Source organism: Vigna radiata, chromosome 11 (genome assembly GCF_000741045.1).
Source record: "Vigna radiata var. radiata cultivar VC1973A chromosome 11, Vradiata_ver6, whole genome shotgun sequence".
In the NCBI taxonomy this organism is placed as follows: domain Eukaryota; kingdom Viridiplantae; phylum Streptophyta; class Magnoliopsida; order Fabales; family Fabaceae; genus Vigna; species Vigna radiata.
Window position 1 is genome coordinate 5,106,600 of NC_028361.1, and position 16,191 is coordinate 5,122,790.

Below are 16,191 nucleotides of genomic sequence, written 5' to 3' on the forward strand. Positions count from 1 at the left end.
AAAACCTTGCTTGTCCTCAAGCAACTAGACATCATAAAAAAAATCTAAATGTGCAGAACTTGCCCTCATCGATAACAACACTTAGGCTAGCCAACCCGACATAATTAAAAAACCTAAATGTAAGGAACTCACTTTCACCCGCGACAATACTCAGGCTAGCCCGACCAACCCAACAAGCCACCGTATAACCTGACATCACTCAGAAAAACCTAAATTATGTATGAACATGTTTTGAAAAATTCAAATGGAGGTAGAGATGTTATATTTAAATAAGTGATAAATTATTTAAACGTAGTTTGGCAGTCTTATCAACCTATTTTAGCTCGACAACCCGTCAACTCAACATGTTTTTAAGTAACGGATCCGTCCAACCTGACCTACTTTTGACATACCAAACTAATTCAAAATTTAAATGAATCAAGTCAACCTATTTTGTTATCCCTAAATATAAATATGTGTTGATAATTATCTAACAAAAATAACTCACAACTCTTATGAAAGATGTTTAATTCGACCTAAATGTTAAAAGGTTCTAAATAAAACTAATTAAAGTTGCCAACTTTAAATACTTATAATAAAAATAATTTTGGGCATAACATTTAATGACCTTAATACTACTAATTTAATCATCACATAATTAATAACAAACCAGATCAAACATAAGAATATATATATATATATATATATATATATATATATATATATATATATATATATATATATATATATATTTATATTTATTTTGAACATCAATAGTTAAAATTAATAGTTAAAATTAGTTGTATTAAATTTAAATCAAATTGTCATTGAAAAATATAGTCTATAATAAAATTATAAATATATCGAAGAATATTAAAAGTAAACATTTAACGCACTTTATATTTTGAATGCATTAAATAGATAAACATGTAGAATAAGAAAAATTCAAGAAAGGATAAGTCGTAAAGTCATGGATTTTAGATTAAACAAAAAGGTGGATTGTTGTCCTAGGGGATTGAAGATTCTATAAATAGGAACAGGTAGCGCTAGAGGGAAACAATATAAACACTTGAGAGGTGACTCTACAAAGCCATGGAAACTCAAACCTGCATCTTTGTTATTGCCTTCTCCCTAATCTTTCTATTGAATTGGTTTGCAAAACATTACAAGAATAAATCTCATGTCTCTCTCAAACTACCCCCAGGCCCAAAGAGGCTACCAATCATAGGAAACCTTCATCAACTAGCAGTAGCAGGTTCACTTCCACACCGTGCTCTCCAAAATCTTTCCCATAAATATGGACCTCTCATGCACCTTCAACTTGGTGAGATTTCTGCAGTGGTTGCATCCTCCCCGGAGATGGCCAAGGAAATAACCAAAACACATGATGTCGCTTTTGTGCAAAGGCCTCAGTTTATTTCTGGACAAATTTTGTCCTACGGGGGCATAGATGTTGTTTTCGCTCCATATGGTGATTACTGGAGACAAATGAGGAAAATATTTGTCTCAGAACTTCTAAGTACCAAGAGAGTTCAGTCTTTCTCTTTTATTAGAGAAGATGAGACGGAAAAACTTATAGACTCGATTCGAAGATCAGCAGGTTCACCAATCAATCTTACTGGCAGAATTTTCTCGTTGGTAAGCACTACTGTTTCCAGGGCAGCATTTGGTAACAAATCAAAGGACCAGGATGAATTTCTACTTTTGATTAAGAAAGTAATAGGATCGGTTGGAGGATTTGACCTTGCTGATTTGTTCCCTTCTATGAAATCCATACATTTCATAACTGGGAAGAAGGCCAAATTGGAGAAGCTGCTGAATCAGGTTGACAGGGTCTTGGAAAATATTGTCAAAGAGCATCAAGAAAAGCAAAGAAGAGCGGAAGAAGGGAGAGCTCAAATAAAGGACGAAGATCTTGTTGATGTTCTTCTCGGATTCCAACAAGCCGACGCTGCTCTCGATATCAAAATCACCACTAGGAACGTCAAAGCTTTGATATTGGTTAGTAAATGCCGCCGAACACTTGTCTTTTAAATTGCTCATATGCATGTGCTCTATTTGTTTATTGTTTGCAGTAAACAAGTTTGAACCTAGTCGATCAGGTGGGGTTTGATTTCTTTTCAGTATTCCCATGATAGCCTTCGGTTTGTTTTACAAATTTAGCATGTCTGATATTTGCAAAAGGAGTGGGAAATTAAATGGTTAGTCATATATTAATTTTGATTATACTTGAAGAATTGGATTAATTGAGTCCTTTTGGTCAACTTATTTAACCAACTAAAATGGTGAGGTAGCTATAGATATATATAATATTCAAAAGGAAAAGACACAGCAAAAGATAAACGCAACAACAAACGTAATGGAGAAAGAAGAGAAGGATACAATAAAATCTCAGCACCAAAAAGTTGACGGGTATAAAACAGTCAAAACTTCTAAAATTACTTTGTCTTAGTCTTTTATAACATCATTTTTAATGACTCTATCTATCGTAGTATTTGTTTCTTCTCACGAAAGCAATACAATTTTATGACATAAGTGTAAGTTCCCTTATCATCTTACCAAAAATTATATGTATATTGTTTGACTAGGACGTATTTGCTGGTGGCGTTGATACTTCTGCATCAACAATAGAGTGGGCAATGACAGAAATGATGCGAAGTCCAAGAGTGATGAAGAAAGCACAAGCTGAGTTGAGAGAAGCCTTAAGAGAGAAGGAAATGATCCATGAAAGGGATCTAGAGCAACTTAGTTATTTGAAGTTGGTGGTCAAAGAGACATTGAGGCTACACCCACCAACTCCATTGTTGATCCCTAGAGAATGCTCTGAACGAACCATGATCGATGGGTATGAAATACCTGTGAAAACTAAAGTGATGATAAACGTATGGGCAATTTGCAGGGATCCGAAATACTGGAATGATGCAGAGATGTTTGTCCCAGAAAGGTTTGAAGGAAGTAGTATCGATTTCAAAGGGAATAACTTCGAGTATCTGCCATTTGGAGCAGGAAGGAGAATATGCCCTGGAATCTCGTTTGGTTTAGCAGGTATCATGCTTCCACTGGCTCGATTACTTTATCATTTCAACTGGGAACTTCCAAATGGCATGACACCTGAGAGTATAGACACGGTTGAACGCTTTGGAATGGCCATTGGTAGGAAAAACGAATTGTGTTTGATCCCCATTGTTTATGATCCTTGAGTGCATGCTTCTTCATGTCCATGTATCAAAACTTTCATTTATGCTTTGGAAAAAATACACTATTTAACACCTATATAGGTAAAGAGACAAATATAACAATGATATATATAGGTGATGTAGTATAGAAAATTATGATAAATGTTGTGAAAAGTTGTTTATACATAATCTCTTTTACTTTATAAACATTGTTCCGTTATTAAATGATATTAAGAAGTCTATACATGAAAAATAAAATTTATTGAGTTGATTCTTGGTGATATATAGAATAGTAATATGAGTTAATGCATGGTAAAAAAATACATTTTATTATTTTCATTGATCACTTCTCTAAATATTGTTATATGTATTTACTAAATTATAAACATGAATTATTTGAAAGAGGTAGAAAATCATTTAGAAAGAAAAAAAAAAAACCTTAAGTTATGATGTAAAGAATATTATATATATATATATATATATATATTTAAGAATGAATGCTTTTGTGAAACTCTGAAAAAACAATAAACTTAATTTTACAGTGTGAATGTTATGTTTACAAGTTTTTTTTTTTATATCGTAGAAAGATATATATGTACTAAAACTTTATATTTTTTTTATCGTATTCTTAATCTTCTTTATAAATATTGTCATAGAACGCATCCTGAATATAAAGAAAAAGAGAACCATAAAATATTAAAGTGTGGGAGTATTTTACAACTTTTTTAATTAAAAAATAGAAAATAATTGTGTTTTCATTGGTTATTCTTTGTAAGATACAACATTGATCAAGTGCAATGAATAGTTTTCAGATATTGTGAATACTAATGTTTTTAAAAATAATATAAACATAATGAAAACTTTTTATAAAAAGATGAAAACTTTTGTAGGAGTTGTTTATTTACATTTTAAAACAAAGGAGCTACATTCACTCATTTAGTTGTAAAAGGTAACTTTAAAAACCATTGTAAAAGTAAAGTGAGAAATAGGATAAAAACTTATTCTTTTTAATTATACTAATATTTCCAAAAGATTAAACATAGGAATACGTATATCGAATCCTCGAAGATATATACAATTTAATAAAGATGACTAACTTTCAAAATTTTTGTAGTGTGTTCGGAAAGGTTTCATGTGTTGTCAACGTGTAATTTGATATTTTCTTTGACTAAATGTTTTTTTACTCATTCAGTTGCATTCCTGTGTCTATTTCATTTCCAAATTTTGTTTTGAAATTAATGATTAGCCATAATGAAAATTAACCACATATCTTGAATGTAATCCTGCCTATGTTTAAGAAGCAAGCTAATTCCATTGATCTTCCACAGAATTGTAGTTATACAACATTACAAGAAAAACAAGTTGACCAAGATTTGATTATATTTTTTGAATAAATAGATTTGTTATATATGGATAAATTTAGCATCCCTAGAACTACAAAAAAGAAATCCTGAAGGCCAAGTATATATAGATTGCATTAATTGTATCAAACAAGTAAAGGGGTTTTCAAATCAAGGAAGTCGTCAATATGAATGCGTGAAACACAGGAAAGCGAAGCTATTTTATATTGAAAGTGTGGCAGTTTAAGAAAATTTTCTAAATTTCTGTAAGAAAGTTCTGTCAATGTGAATAGAATTCTAGTTTGCTACCTATACAAGTTTAGCCTTCGGAACTTGACGAAACCACTTTAAAGTTATCTATCACTTTCTTTAATTATAGCAATCTTTGAAATTTGCGTTAAAAATATTGTTAGTAATAAACTTTGAATTAGATTGATTGCGATGTTCAAACAAGATAAATGTATTCGTATTTGACTTTATATATTATTATATCAATTAAAATGTTCCAAGATGAGATTATTGTTTTTCTTGGAGAGTTAGAGAAAAGGGAAAAACCAGCGGAAAAAAGGAATGATAAATGAATTTTTGTTTCGTTATTGTGCGAATCATCTTGTGTATATATTTTGATAAGAAAACATTTTCATCTAATTTTTTAAATTGAATAGGGTAAGGATTATATATTCACATATCATTTCAATTTTTGTCTTCATTTATATTCATTTTGTTTTAAATTTGTAAAACATTTTTAATTTATTAACTAATTAAAAACTTATGTTAGTTTTTTTTTATCCTAATCTATTTTCAAGGCACAAATTTCATTACTTTTACTTTTATATAACTATTTGATCTATTTGGTAACATCTATTTGATATGAGAGATAATTTCTTTCTAAATATTTGAAATTGGAGAAAATATGTGTATCAATTTGAAATAATGAAGGAACATGTAGATACAGTAAACGAGATGATCATGAGATAAAAATTTTATATCTATTAAATATGGAAATGAAGATGAGGATGAATTTTTATTTTGAAAATAAAATGATGTGAGATAGTCAAACTAGCATTTGCTAATTCTTAATTATTGTAATGTTGTTGAAGACATCGAGGAAATAATCAAATTGAAGAAATCAATACACACATTATCATATAAAATGAAAAAAAGGATATGTCAAGACAAATTGGATATAGAGTGAAACATCAAAAGAAGTTTGATTATGATAAAAGATACGTTTAAACTCTTTTTTCTCCCTAAGTTAAGTTCTAATGTTCAGTTTAATCTCTACTTTTAAAAATGTCAACCTTTAGTTCCTATGATATGAAAAATGTATTAAATTAGTCCTCATGACAACACTTAATGAACAATAAATCACAAGTTTTCATACCTAGGTATCTAATATTTTGTGATTTGTTAACGGAAAGTGTTATAAACAATAAATCACTTAATGAAAAACTTGTGATTTGTTAACGGATAGAACTGATTTGATACATTTTTCATAGGGACTAAAGGTTGACATTTTGAAAAGCGGGGACTAAACTGAACATCAGAACTTAACTTAGGAACCAAAAAAGGATTTAAACCTAAAAGATATCGAATGAAGGTAAGTCGAAGCAAAGATAGCATCACAAGGATAGTAATCGAAACAAAGATCCAAAACCAATTCGAAGGGAAGGTTATATGCAATAACTATTGCAAAACTTAGAGGCAACAATGATTGATGTAGACAATTTTAGTTATTCCAATTTATGTATTTTTTGTATTTTATTATGTCAAGAAACTATTAAAAAAGGGAGAAATATAATAAATATATCAAATGTAACTAAAGAGTGACGAATCGTGGATAGAATTTTAAATATTATGAGAATGCCACAAACAATAAGAAATGACAAGTTCAATGTTGAATGTAACAATATTATGGATTACTGCTTTCACTGATTTCCTTTACCATTTCTTAATTTATTTGTGGTAATTTGCTTTATTACAATTTATATTCTTACAAACTGTTGGAAGTCTCACATCGACTAGAGATAAGACTAAATTCTAATATATAAGTGAGGTGCAAACCTAACCTTACAAGCCGGTTTTGTGAGGTTGAGTTAGGCCTAAACTCACTTTATAATATGGTATCAAAGCCGTGATTAGAGTCTATCCTAGCGAGTTCTAAGTGGGCATTTCTGTTTCTGTTTCCACCCGTTGTCGGGCCGCTATTGGAACACCCAATTTCTACTATCACGCACGAGATGTCTATACTTCAGGGGTATGTTGGAAGTCTCACATCGACTAGAGATAAAGCTAAATTCTAATATATATATATATATATATATATATATATATATATATATATATATATATATATATATATATATAAGTGAGGTGCGAGGTGCAAACCTCATCTTACAAACCAGTTTTATAGAGTTCAGTTAGACCTAAACTCACTTTATAATACAAACCCTTCACCATCATTCTATTATTTATCTATCTTTCTCTCCCTTTTCTTTTATTTTTATTCCACCATCATTGATAAAAGTAAGAAAAAATATGATTCTTTAAAATAAATGTATGAATTGTTGATTGAAGTTAATAACAAGCAAGAATATAGTGATTTAAATATTTGTATGACTTTGATCAACAATATAAGTGAGTTATTTGTGAATTTTGCTCTAAGAGTAAATACACAAACACTAGAACGCTTAAAATTAAATGAAAATAATCAAATTTGTTAGTTCAGTGAAAATTAAAGTGAATTATTAGTGAACCCGCATCAAGTAAATCAGATTCATTAAAAAATATAGTACAAACATCTAATTTTCGATAAAAACATTCTTAATTGGATATTCTACTTTAAATATATCACTAACTTATAATAATATGTAAGTGGAATATAAATTTAACTTTATCTAGTTAATAGTGATTCTAACATGAATTTATTGGAAAATATAAATTTAATCTAACAAATCAGTTTTTTTAAGATTAAATTAAGCATAAAATCATTATATAAAATTATATTAGAAACAATAATACATTACAATTGTTAGGGTATATATTTGTAATTATCACAATCACGTAATTTATTTTACTAATCTTTTACGTTTATAGTCTGAACATTTTTAGTTTTCTCAAAATAAAATATCTCCATATAATTATATTTACATCATCAAACATGTTAACATATGATATTAATATGATATTATTGAGAGAGAAGTACAACATTTTCAAATATATGTTATTATTATTGAAGAATGGGTGTTGCTCCCTCTACCACTCTAAGGGTGTGTTCACTTGGGGGGTGATTGGAGGAGATGATTTGAAGGAGAATGATTGAGTGGATTTGAGGGTGATTTTTTGTTATGTTTATTTAAGTGGATTTGGAGGTAATTGAGAGTGGATTTAGAGGTAAAATTTGTGAGAATTAGTGTAGGATTTGATTGATGTGAAAGATAAAAAAAAATATGTTTAATAGGTAGAAATTGAAGATTATCAAAATGTCCCTAGTTATTAATATAATATAAAATAATATTTGTTAATGTTATATTTGATTGTAAAAAAATTTATAAAGAGTTAAAAAATTAATATTAATTATTAAAATTAATTTTAATATTGTACAAATTTTTTAGGTTAAATATATGTATTGGTCCTCATATTTGTGTCTAATTCTCAACTGAGTCCTCATGTTTTTTTCCCTAATTGAATCCAAATATTTATTAATTTGAGACAATAAAGTCCTCTCCGTTAAATTTCTACTAACACTGTTGAGACCTGTGATGACGTGGATCGGGCATTAATAACATATTTATACTGATTTAATTATATGAGATTTTTATTTAAATTAAAAGATGACATGGCAAAATTAAAAAAGGGAATAAGGGATTTGGAAATCAGAGAGTTCTTCATCATTTCTTCACCCCAATGGCTCTTTTCCCATTCCGAAGAACCTTTATCACGCGCCCCATCACCGCCACTTGCACTTCATCTTCTTCGCTCACTAAGGGGAAAAAACCAGGATTTTCGCTCTTCTCACAATTCGAAACGCTTCTTCAACTTGTAAGAGAGTCCTTGTGAGGTGTTTGTCAAATTGTTTCAGACAGATTTGGTGGTTATCTTCATCTCCCAACAATTTGATTAATCTGAGTTGTTTATGGTCAAACTTGCCATCATCATATTCCTTGCCTGGAGTCCATCTAATGATCACTCCATCGTAGCAACAATTTCGTTGCCAACAACAACTAACTGCAGAGTCGTTCTGCTAAACAAGGCCAATATGATGGTGTGAATGTTCCTTTCCTCCAAGGCGTAAGCATTGCCTCTTTAACCCACTGCATTTTGCCTTTTGTTAAATGATCTCCACCCATACCCAATGTCACCATCACGCTCCATTATTCACTCTGTGATTCTCCATAAATGATTTTAATGATATCATCATCTTCATCCTCCTTGTTGCCCCTGTTCCTGGTTCCCCGATAAAAAGAACAAAAAACAGAATAAACCAAGTCAACCCAATATGAACCCTCAACATCACAACACCCTAGCTTCTTCAATTTGCACCTGGAAAAGAAACAACACAAAACACAAAATTAAATAGGCTTCACCAATCCAATTCCAATTCCAGTAACCTTCACTAAGGCTCAAGTTCTTTCACTTGTTAGCATCCATCGGGTCACCATCATCAACTCTAACTTATACCATCACCAAACCGAACCAATATCTCGTAGCCACCAATCCCATGTTTACCCCCAATCACCAATGAAATCGAATCGAAAATCTCACACAGAGAACACCACAGTGTGTTTCATCCACCCCTCACTTACGGCAAACAAAAGTCAAATTAATACCTTAATATTTGTTTCGTTATTGTGAGTTACGAGAGCCCCTAGCATACACTGGTTTAGCGCTTGAGTGCGTTTAGAGCACAGAAACTGAACAGAAGAGGGAGTAAGGTGTGCCCTTGCCGACGACGAGGAACCCCTTGGACCTAGATTTGGTCCGCGAGAAGAGACAAGGATGAGTGTCTAAGTCAGAGTGGTTGGGCACGTTTCTTCTCGGCTTGGTATTGTGAAGGAGGCATGAGAGAGAAACCCTTCGTTACGGAGAGCGAACCAGGATTTGAAGTCGTCGAGGAAAAGGCGAATGCCATCAAAGTGGTTGGCAGCGGCGAGCCTGGTGACGGCGGTGGAGAAACTGTGACCCGGATCAAATGGCGGTGACAAAGTGTCCAGTTCTAGTCGAGACGGTGGCCTCGGTTGTGATAGCGAGTGCATCTTGGACTGCCGTGAATGAGCGCAACTCCTGCTAGTGTTGTCGCCGGCGACAACCAGACTGAAGAAGGTGGTTTCGCGGTGGTCGGTTCTGGTACGAGTTGTGGCGCGTCCTTGTGGGAGAGACAAAGCTTAGGGTCTTTGTGTTCTTCGAAGGATACTTTGAGTCTCAGCAAGTGTGTGAGTATGGAATGAAGGGAGATTGGGAGAACCCCTAAAGGGGTTTCTGAGCTTGGAGTGAAGAGGGTTTGGGCTTGGGTTTGAAGCCCTTTTCATTCTTGTGTTGGTAGATACAAGACACCCTTGAGGCCTATGGGAATGGCGACACGGCAATCACAGGAACAACTTCCCTTGATGCAGGGAGCCTCCAAGTGTCCGAAACGGTGAAAAACGCGGTGAGGATTTTGACAACAAGCGTTGTGGCGGCAACGATAGAGAGCTTGCCAATCAAGAGCGGCATGGCAACAAACGTGGGACGACGTCGTTGTTGGCTTCGCCGGCGAGATCCAGCTGAGAAATCTTTCTGGCAGTCGGTTACCAGAGGATCGTTTGGTAAGGATAAATATAAAAGTTTTACACACATGGAATGACTAATTGTACAATAGAAGATCCATCTAATTTAATACAACCATTTAATTTAATACACATTTGTCACGTCAACTCCAAAAAATTACAGGTCAGCACTGTTAAACAGCATTATTTCAAATTTAACGGAGAGGATTTTATTGCTTCAAATTAACAAGTATTTGAATTCAATTGGAACAAAAAAAAACACGAGGACCTACTTGAGATTTGGGTACAAATATGAGGACCAAAAAATATATTTAACCAAATTTTTATTTTAGTAAAATGAATTTATTTTTAATTGTAATATTTTTCTATTCTATCAAAGAGAAGTTACACTATAGTTAGATTAATTTTTATGTAAATTAAAAATTATTTTAATATTCTATCATTGAGATTTACTTTTTTTTTACTTTTTTTTATGTATTTCATTGTACCTTTTGACATTATAGGAAAAGCTAACTATAAGGTATGTGCTTATACGTATTACATTGTCATGAAGATTTTCATTTATAATTATTGAAACAATATCATATTATTTAAGATTTAATTAGTAACTTTGTATTCTGAAAAAAAAAAAAAAAAGATATTAAAAGAAGTTATTAAATAAATTGTGACTAATTCAATAAATTATAACAATCTTAAAAACAATGACAAGAGAATTTCAAGAGAGAAAGAAAACTGTAATTGGAATTGATGAACAAGGAAATTAATTATAAACTCCAATCCAAGCAAGGTTTTGTGAAGACAAAATTAATCATCTTAACTAAGCACAACATAAACAAACAACAACAGTGTGAAGGAGAACCCATTGAATGTAGCTCTGCATGTGCTTCCTTCATCACCTCCCACCGTTGTTGCAACATAAAAATGCAGTATTACAATTTTCAAGTAAGCATCACTCCATTCGAAATACAGATCAGTGTCTCCTCCTTCACCAACCTTTCCCACATAGTGTCTCCTCTTTTCAAAGTGGACATAATAAGCTAGAAGGAAATAGATCAAAGATATTACACACTGAAGAAAATATGAAACAGATTTCCTTCGTGCACTGCTATCACGGTCATAGAGCTACTGTCCATTCACCACCATCAACCTCCATGTGATGCTCGCTGCATCCTCTACCACCACGGAGACCTCCCTCCATCGTCACGCACAACTTCGTCCTCCTTGCATCGTCCACCATGACGGAGATCTCATCGTCATTGCGTCGTCCACCTTCAGGGTTCCAACTGACGCCTTCCAACGCTGCATCGTCCACCGTGGTCCATCACTGCAACTCCACCGTCGTGAATATTGCTGAGTTTGATGTTTGTCATAGAAGTGTATCCGGATACGCTCGGCTGTAACCGGATACAACTGGGTGTTGATGTTTGTCATAGAAGCGTATCCGGATACGTTGGTGCTGTAACCGGATACAGCTACATCCATCTTCTTTCAGAGGTCGTCTTCTTCTTCTTCTTCTTCTTCTTTTGCATTTTCTTTGATTCAATCACCTCCTTTCTTCATCTTCACTATTCCATGGCTGAATCACGCAGAACGTCAGGAATTTGCACTATTGAATGCGTAGTCTCGCGAATACTCAGTGAAATTGCTCAATGCAAGTGGTTGAGGACAACGCAGAATTCTTTAAAATGATGAGGGCATTTTAGACTTTGCGTGATTGATCCCTCCAAATCTTCGCATTTCAGCGGGTGAATGAACAGTGTAGTAATCTCGCAATTACGTTCAAATCATCGCCCGCAATTCTGTCAAAGTGAACACGTTATTTTCTAAAGGTTTAATACCTATTTTGGTCCCTCCTTTGGGAGAGTTTGTTCAAAGTGGTCCCTCCTTTTTTCAAAAGTTCACTTAAGTCCTATCTTTTGCAAAAATTGTTCAAAGTGGTCCTTTTTGCTAACGACGTTAAGTTCAGTAACGACAGACGTGCCAGGTGTCTAACATCTGCTGATTTGGCATTGGAATTTGTTTTTAAAAAAATATATAATGATGACGTGTAAATAAATATAATTAGGGTTGAATTAAAGAAGGATTTAGGGATTTGATGATTAGGGTTGGATTAAATCCGAAGCAGAAACGACGCCGTTCTCTCTGCACGTTGTCCTCTCTGTCGTTCTCTCTGCACGTCGTCCTCGAAATGAAGGGTGAAGCAGGTGACAACTTCCAACTTTGAAGAGTACCTGCAAGAGCTAAAGACTCACATCTCTTCCTCCGACTATGTCGCCGTATCCATGGCCAAGACCGGCTCTCCGTCGCCGCCGTCCTGGCTCCGCCCTCTACCTTTCAACACCGCCCAGACCGCCTACTCAAAGGCCCGCCACGCTGCCCACCGCTTCTAGCTCCTCCACTTTGCTTGGGACCAAAAGCTTAGATAGAAGGACATATTTTTAGATAGACAGTTCATGAAAAACCCTAGTGAGATCACATGGGACGCTGTTAACAAGAAGTTTAAAGAGGTTGTGTCTGCTAGAGGAAGGAAGGGAACTGGGAGNTTTGAACAGGTTGAGCANCTCACTTTCCTAACAAAAGTTGCTAAGACACNTGCANAGAAGCTGGAAATTCTGTTCAGTGTGGTTTCTGCTCAGTTCGATGTTAATCCAGGTCTGAATGGATACATGCCAATAAATGTATGGAAAAAATGTGTGCAGAACATGCTGATCATTCTTGATATTTTAGTCCANTACCCAAACATAGTGGTCGATGATTCTGTGGAACCAGATGAGAATGAAACTCAGAAAGGTACTGACTATAATGGAACAATTTTGTGTCTGTCCTTCTCCGTCTCCAGCTCCGACAAACTCCATGGCTCGCAATCCCTATCCCGATCCCAATCACAATCCAATTCCAATTACCCCAATCTTCTAACCCTAATTACCCCTAATTCATTTCTTTATTTTACCCTAATTAATATAATTTACACGTCACAATTATATATATTTATTAAAACAAATAACAATGCCACATAATCAGACATTAGACACCTGGCACATGTGCCGTTACTGAACTTAACGCCGTTAGCAAAAAGGACCACTTTGAACACTTTTTGCAAAAGATAGGACTTAAGTGAACTTTTGAAAAAAGGAGGGACCACTTTGAACAAACCCTCCCAAAGGAGGGACCAAAATAGGTATTAAACCTTTTCTAAATTACTCGCTCGCAGTATACCGTGAATAGTAAATTACTTCGAAGTGAACAAAGTCTAAGTACTCTTTCATCTCTTCACTATTTTTATTTATTTCAAAAATATTTTATACTTCTCTATTATTTTTTTTATTCCAAAAATACCCTACACCTTCTTACTATTTTCAATAATTTTTCTCTTTCTCTCTATGTATTAATGGAGCATTTACATGACTTAGATTTGAACTTGTGATATATTCTCTTAAATAAGTTTGATTCAATCTTATTTTTATTGTTCAATATATTTGTTTTTCTTCACATTACTTAATAAATGGTAAAATTTTGTTCTAAATTTATAGAAAAATGTTTATATATGTGTGTGTGTGTTTTTTTTTTACATTTAATATTTATAATTTTTAACATTATATTATGTTTTAACTTACCGACATGTTTGACTCAAATAATTTGAATAAAGTATTTAATTTATTAGATAAATAATATAAAAATATTATTAAATACTTAAAATATAAAAGAAAAGTTATTTGTAAAAGATTTGAAATTTCTTTAGTTATTTCATCATTATAAAGTTAGTATATAATAATAATATATTATTATTTACTATTAATATTATTATGTTTATTATTTTGTATTTGCATCTAACTTTTAAGTTTATAAGATGGTAGTGGTAGAAGTTTCCTCTGAATTTTATATTTTGCAATATATATCACAAGTTCAAATCAATGCTCATGCACGAGAGAGAAAGAGAAAGATTGCTAAGGATAATGGGAAGGTGTAAGATATTTTTGGAATAAAAAAAATAGTAAAGAAATATAGAATATTTTTGAAATAAAAGAAAATAGTAAGAAAATGCAGAAACATTTTGGATGGTGGGAGGAGCAACACCCTCGAAGAATACATAAACATCGTAGATTCTGATATTGAGCTATTTTTTACATGGGCGATCTTATTGGGCTGATGATCCAAACTTAAAAGAATCTACTAATATTTCGCTTTAAAGGAAGTTGAGTTACATGGAGAAGTAAAAAAAAAGAAAGTTTATGGAAAGACACACTCCTGAATCAAAATTTGGAGAAAATGATTAGAATATGCTATAATTATTAGAATATATTTTAACATGAACTATACATATGCTATAATTATTAGTTATGATATATTTTTTGTAACTACTTGAATATCTCTACAATTAATAGTTGATTATTTTTTTTATATTTACGATAAGAATAATTGATTTCCTTCATAAGATGTTTTCTATTTTTTAGAAAGTAATATACAAAATATGGACATGTAAAGAAAATGAACTATATATGTGCAATATTTTTCGTGTTAATAAATATATTTTGACTTCTTAAAAAGCAATTTCTCTTACTATGTTTTCATGCTACAATGTATTTTAAATTTGGTGATAAGTATAATTGGACTTTCTTCGTTCCTATAGAATTAATTAGAAAATATTCAAAATTTAAAATTATCTAATATTATGTATATTTCCGTTTATAGGATATGTTATGAATTTTTTGAGTTATGTGGATTCAAAATTTTGTCTTTTTTTCCTTAATTTGAATATGTATAGATATTTTAATGTCAGTCGGTGTTCGATAGTTATAGTAATTAAAATACAATATTTAGCTTCTTATTTCAAATACATATTTATAGTTTTGAGTTTTGAATTAGTAATGATTTAATTACAGTATATTTTGTAATTATGTTTTCCTCTAAACTAATAATTATTAATGTCAATATGATATTAAAGTGACTGTTTAGTCAATAAAAAAGACAATATAATCTACTAGTAGAATATGATATGAAGATCATAATATATAAACTAAAAACTGTAAAATTCATCTATATTTTCATAAACTCAAATAATAAAGTAAAAAATTTCATCAAATACCTTTCCAAAATCAAGGTATACATTCAAACAAAATAAAACTAAAAATTTATCAATTCCTCCTAATATACGTTTTATATGCAAATAAACAATCATATATATATATATATATATATATATATATATATATATATATATATATTATGTATTTGTGACTTTTTTTCACCAAAACGTGATTTAAAAAACTGAAATTTATTTAAAGAATGGATAATTTCTATATATGAAAATATAAGAAATCAAATCCCTATAATACTTAAAAAAAAATGTTTAAGTTATTTGTTAACAATATCGCACCATATATAGCATATTTTGTTTTGTAGTAATACTGGAATACTTTATTATTGCTATAAAAATGACATCACGTATCATATTTTTCTTTCATTTCACAAATTTTCTTTTGCATACTAGAAGAAAGAAAATGTTGTCTCCTGACGAAAAGTAGCAACGAATGAAACACAACATCTATTTATTTATTTTTTAAATATTCTATGCTACTTTTTCATTTCTAATACTTAGTAAAATATTAAATATACGTACATTGTCTAATTTTGTGAATATGATAGGATATCTTTAAATTCAATGTGTAGCATTTAAAAACAAATATTATATATATATATATATATATATATATATATATAATAAAAAGTATATGAAAAAATTTCATATATAAAATTTTTGAAAGAGAGAAAATCAAGTAAAATGAAACTTTATGTTTTCTTTTTAAATCCTGAAGAATGACAAAATATTCCTGTACAGTGACAAAATCTACATCAATTTAACTATGTTAGAAAATAATGGATATATAATTACCGCCAAATAGTATATAGATATACAGCATTTTACAACCACAT

The 16,191-nt window shown here is 31.6% G+C and overlaps 1 protein-coding gene across 1 annotated transcript; it reads left to right on the top strand.

Moving 5' to 3' along the window:
• The first annotated feature begins 1,059 nt into the window (after window positions 1-1,059).
• LOC106777268 (cytochrome P450 71D8) lies at window positions 1,060-3,200 on the top strand. The gene is made up of 2 exons (XM_014664835.2): window positions 1,060-1,980; window positions 2,568-3,200. The coding sequence occupies exons 1-2, from the start codon at window positions 1,072-1,074 to the stop codon at window positions 3,177-3,179; spliced, it is 1,521 nt and encodes a 506-aa protein (XP_014520321.1). The 5' UTR covers window positions 1,060-1,071; the 3' UTR covers window positions 3,180-3,200.
• The last annotated feature ends 12,991 nt before the right edge of the window (window positions 3,201-16,191 follow it).

Bases quoted from the DNA above. Each gene is read 5' to 3' on its own strand.
- LOC106777268 (XM_014664835.2), top strand. From the start codon at position 1,072: ATGGAAACTCAAACCTGCATCTTTGTTATTGCCTTCTCCCTAATCTTT. The intron at 1,981-2,567 runs GTTAGTAAATGC...TTGTTTGACTAG, and splicing joins ACGTCAAAGCTTTGATATTG to GACGTATTTGCTGGTGGCGT.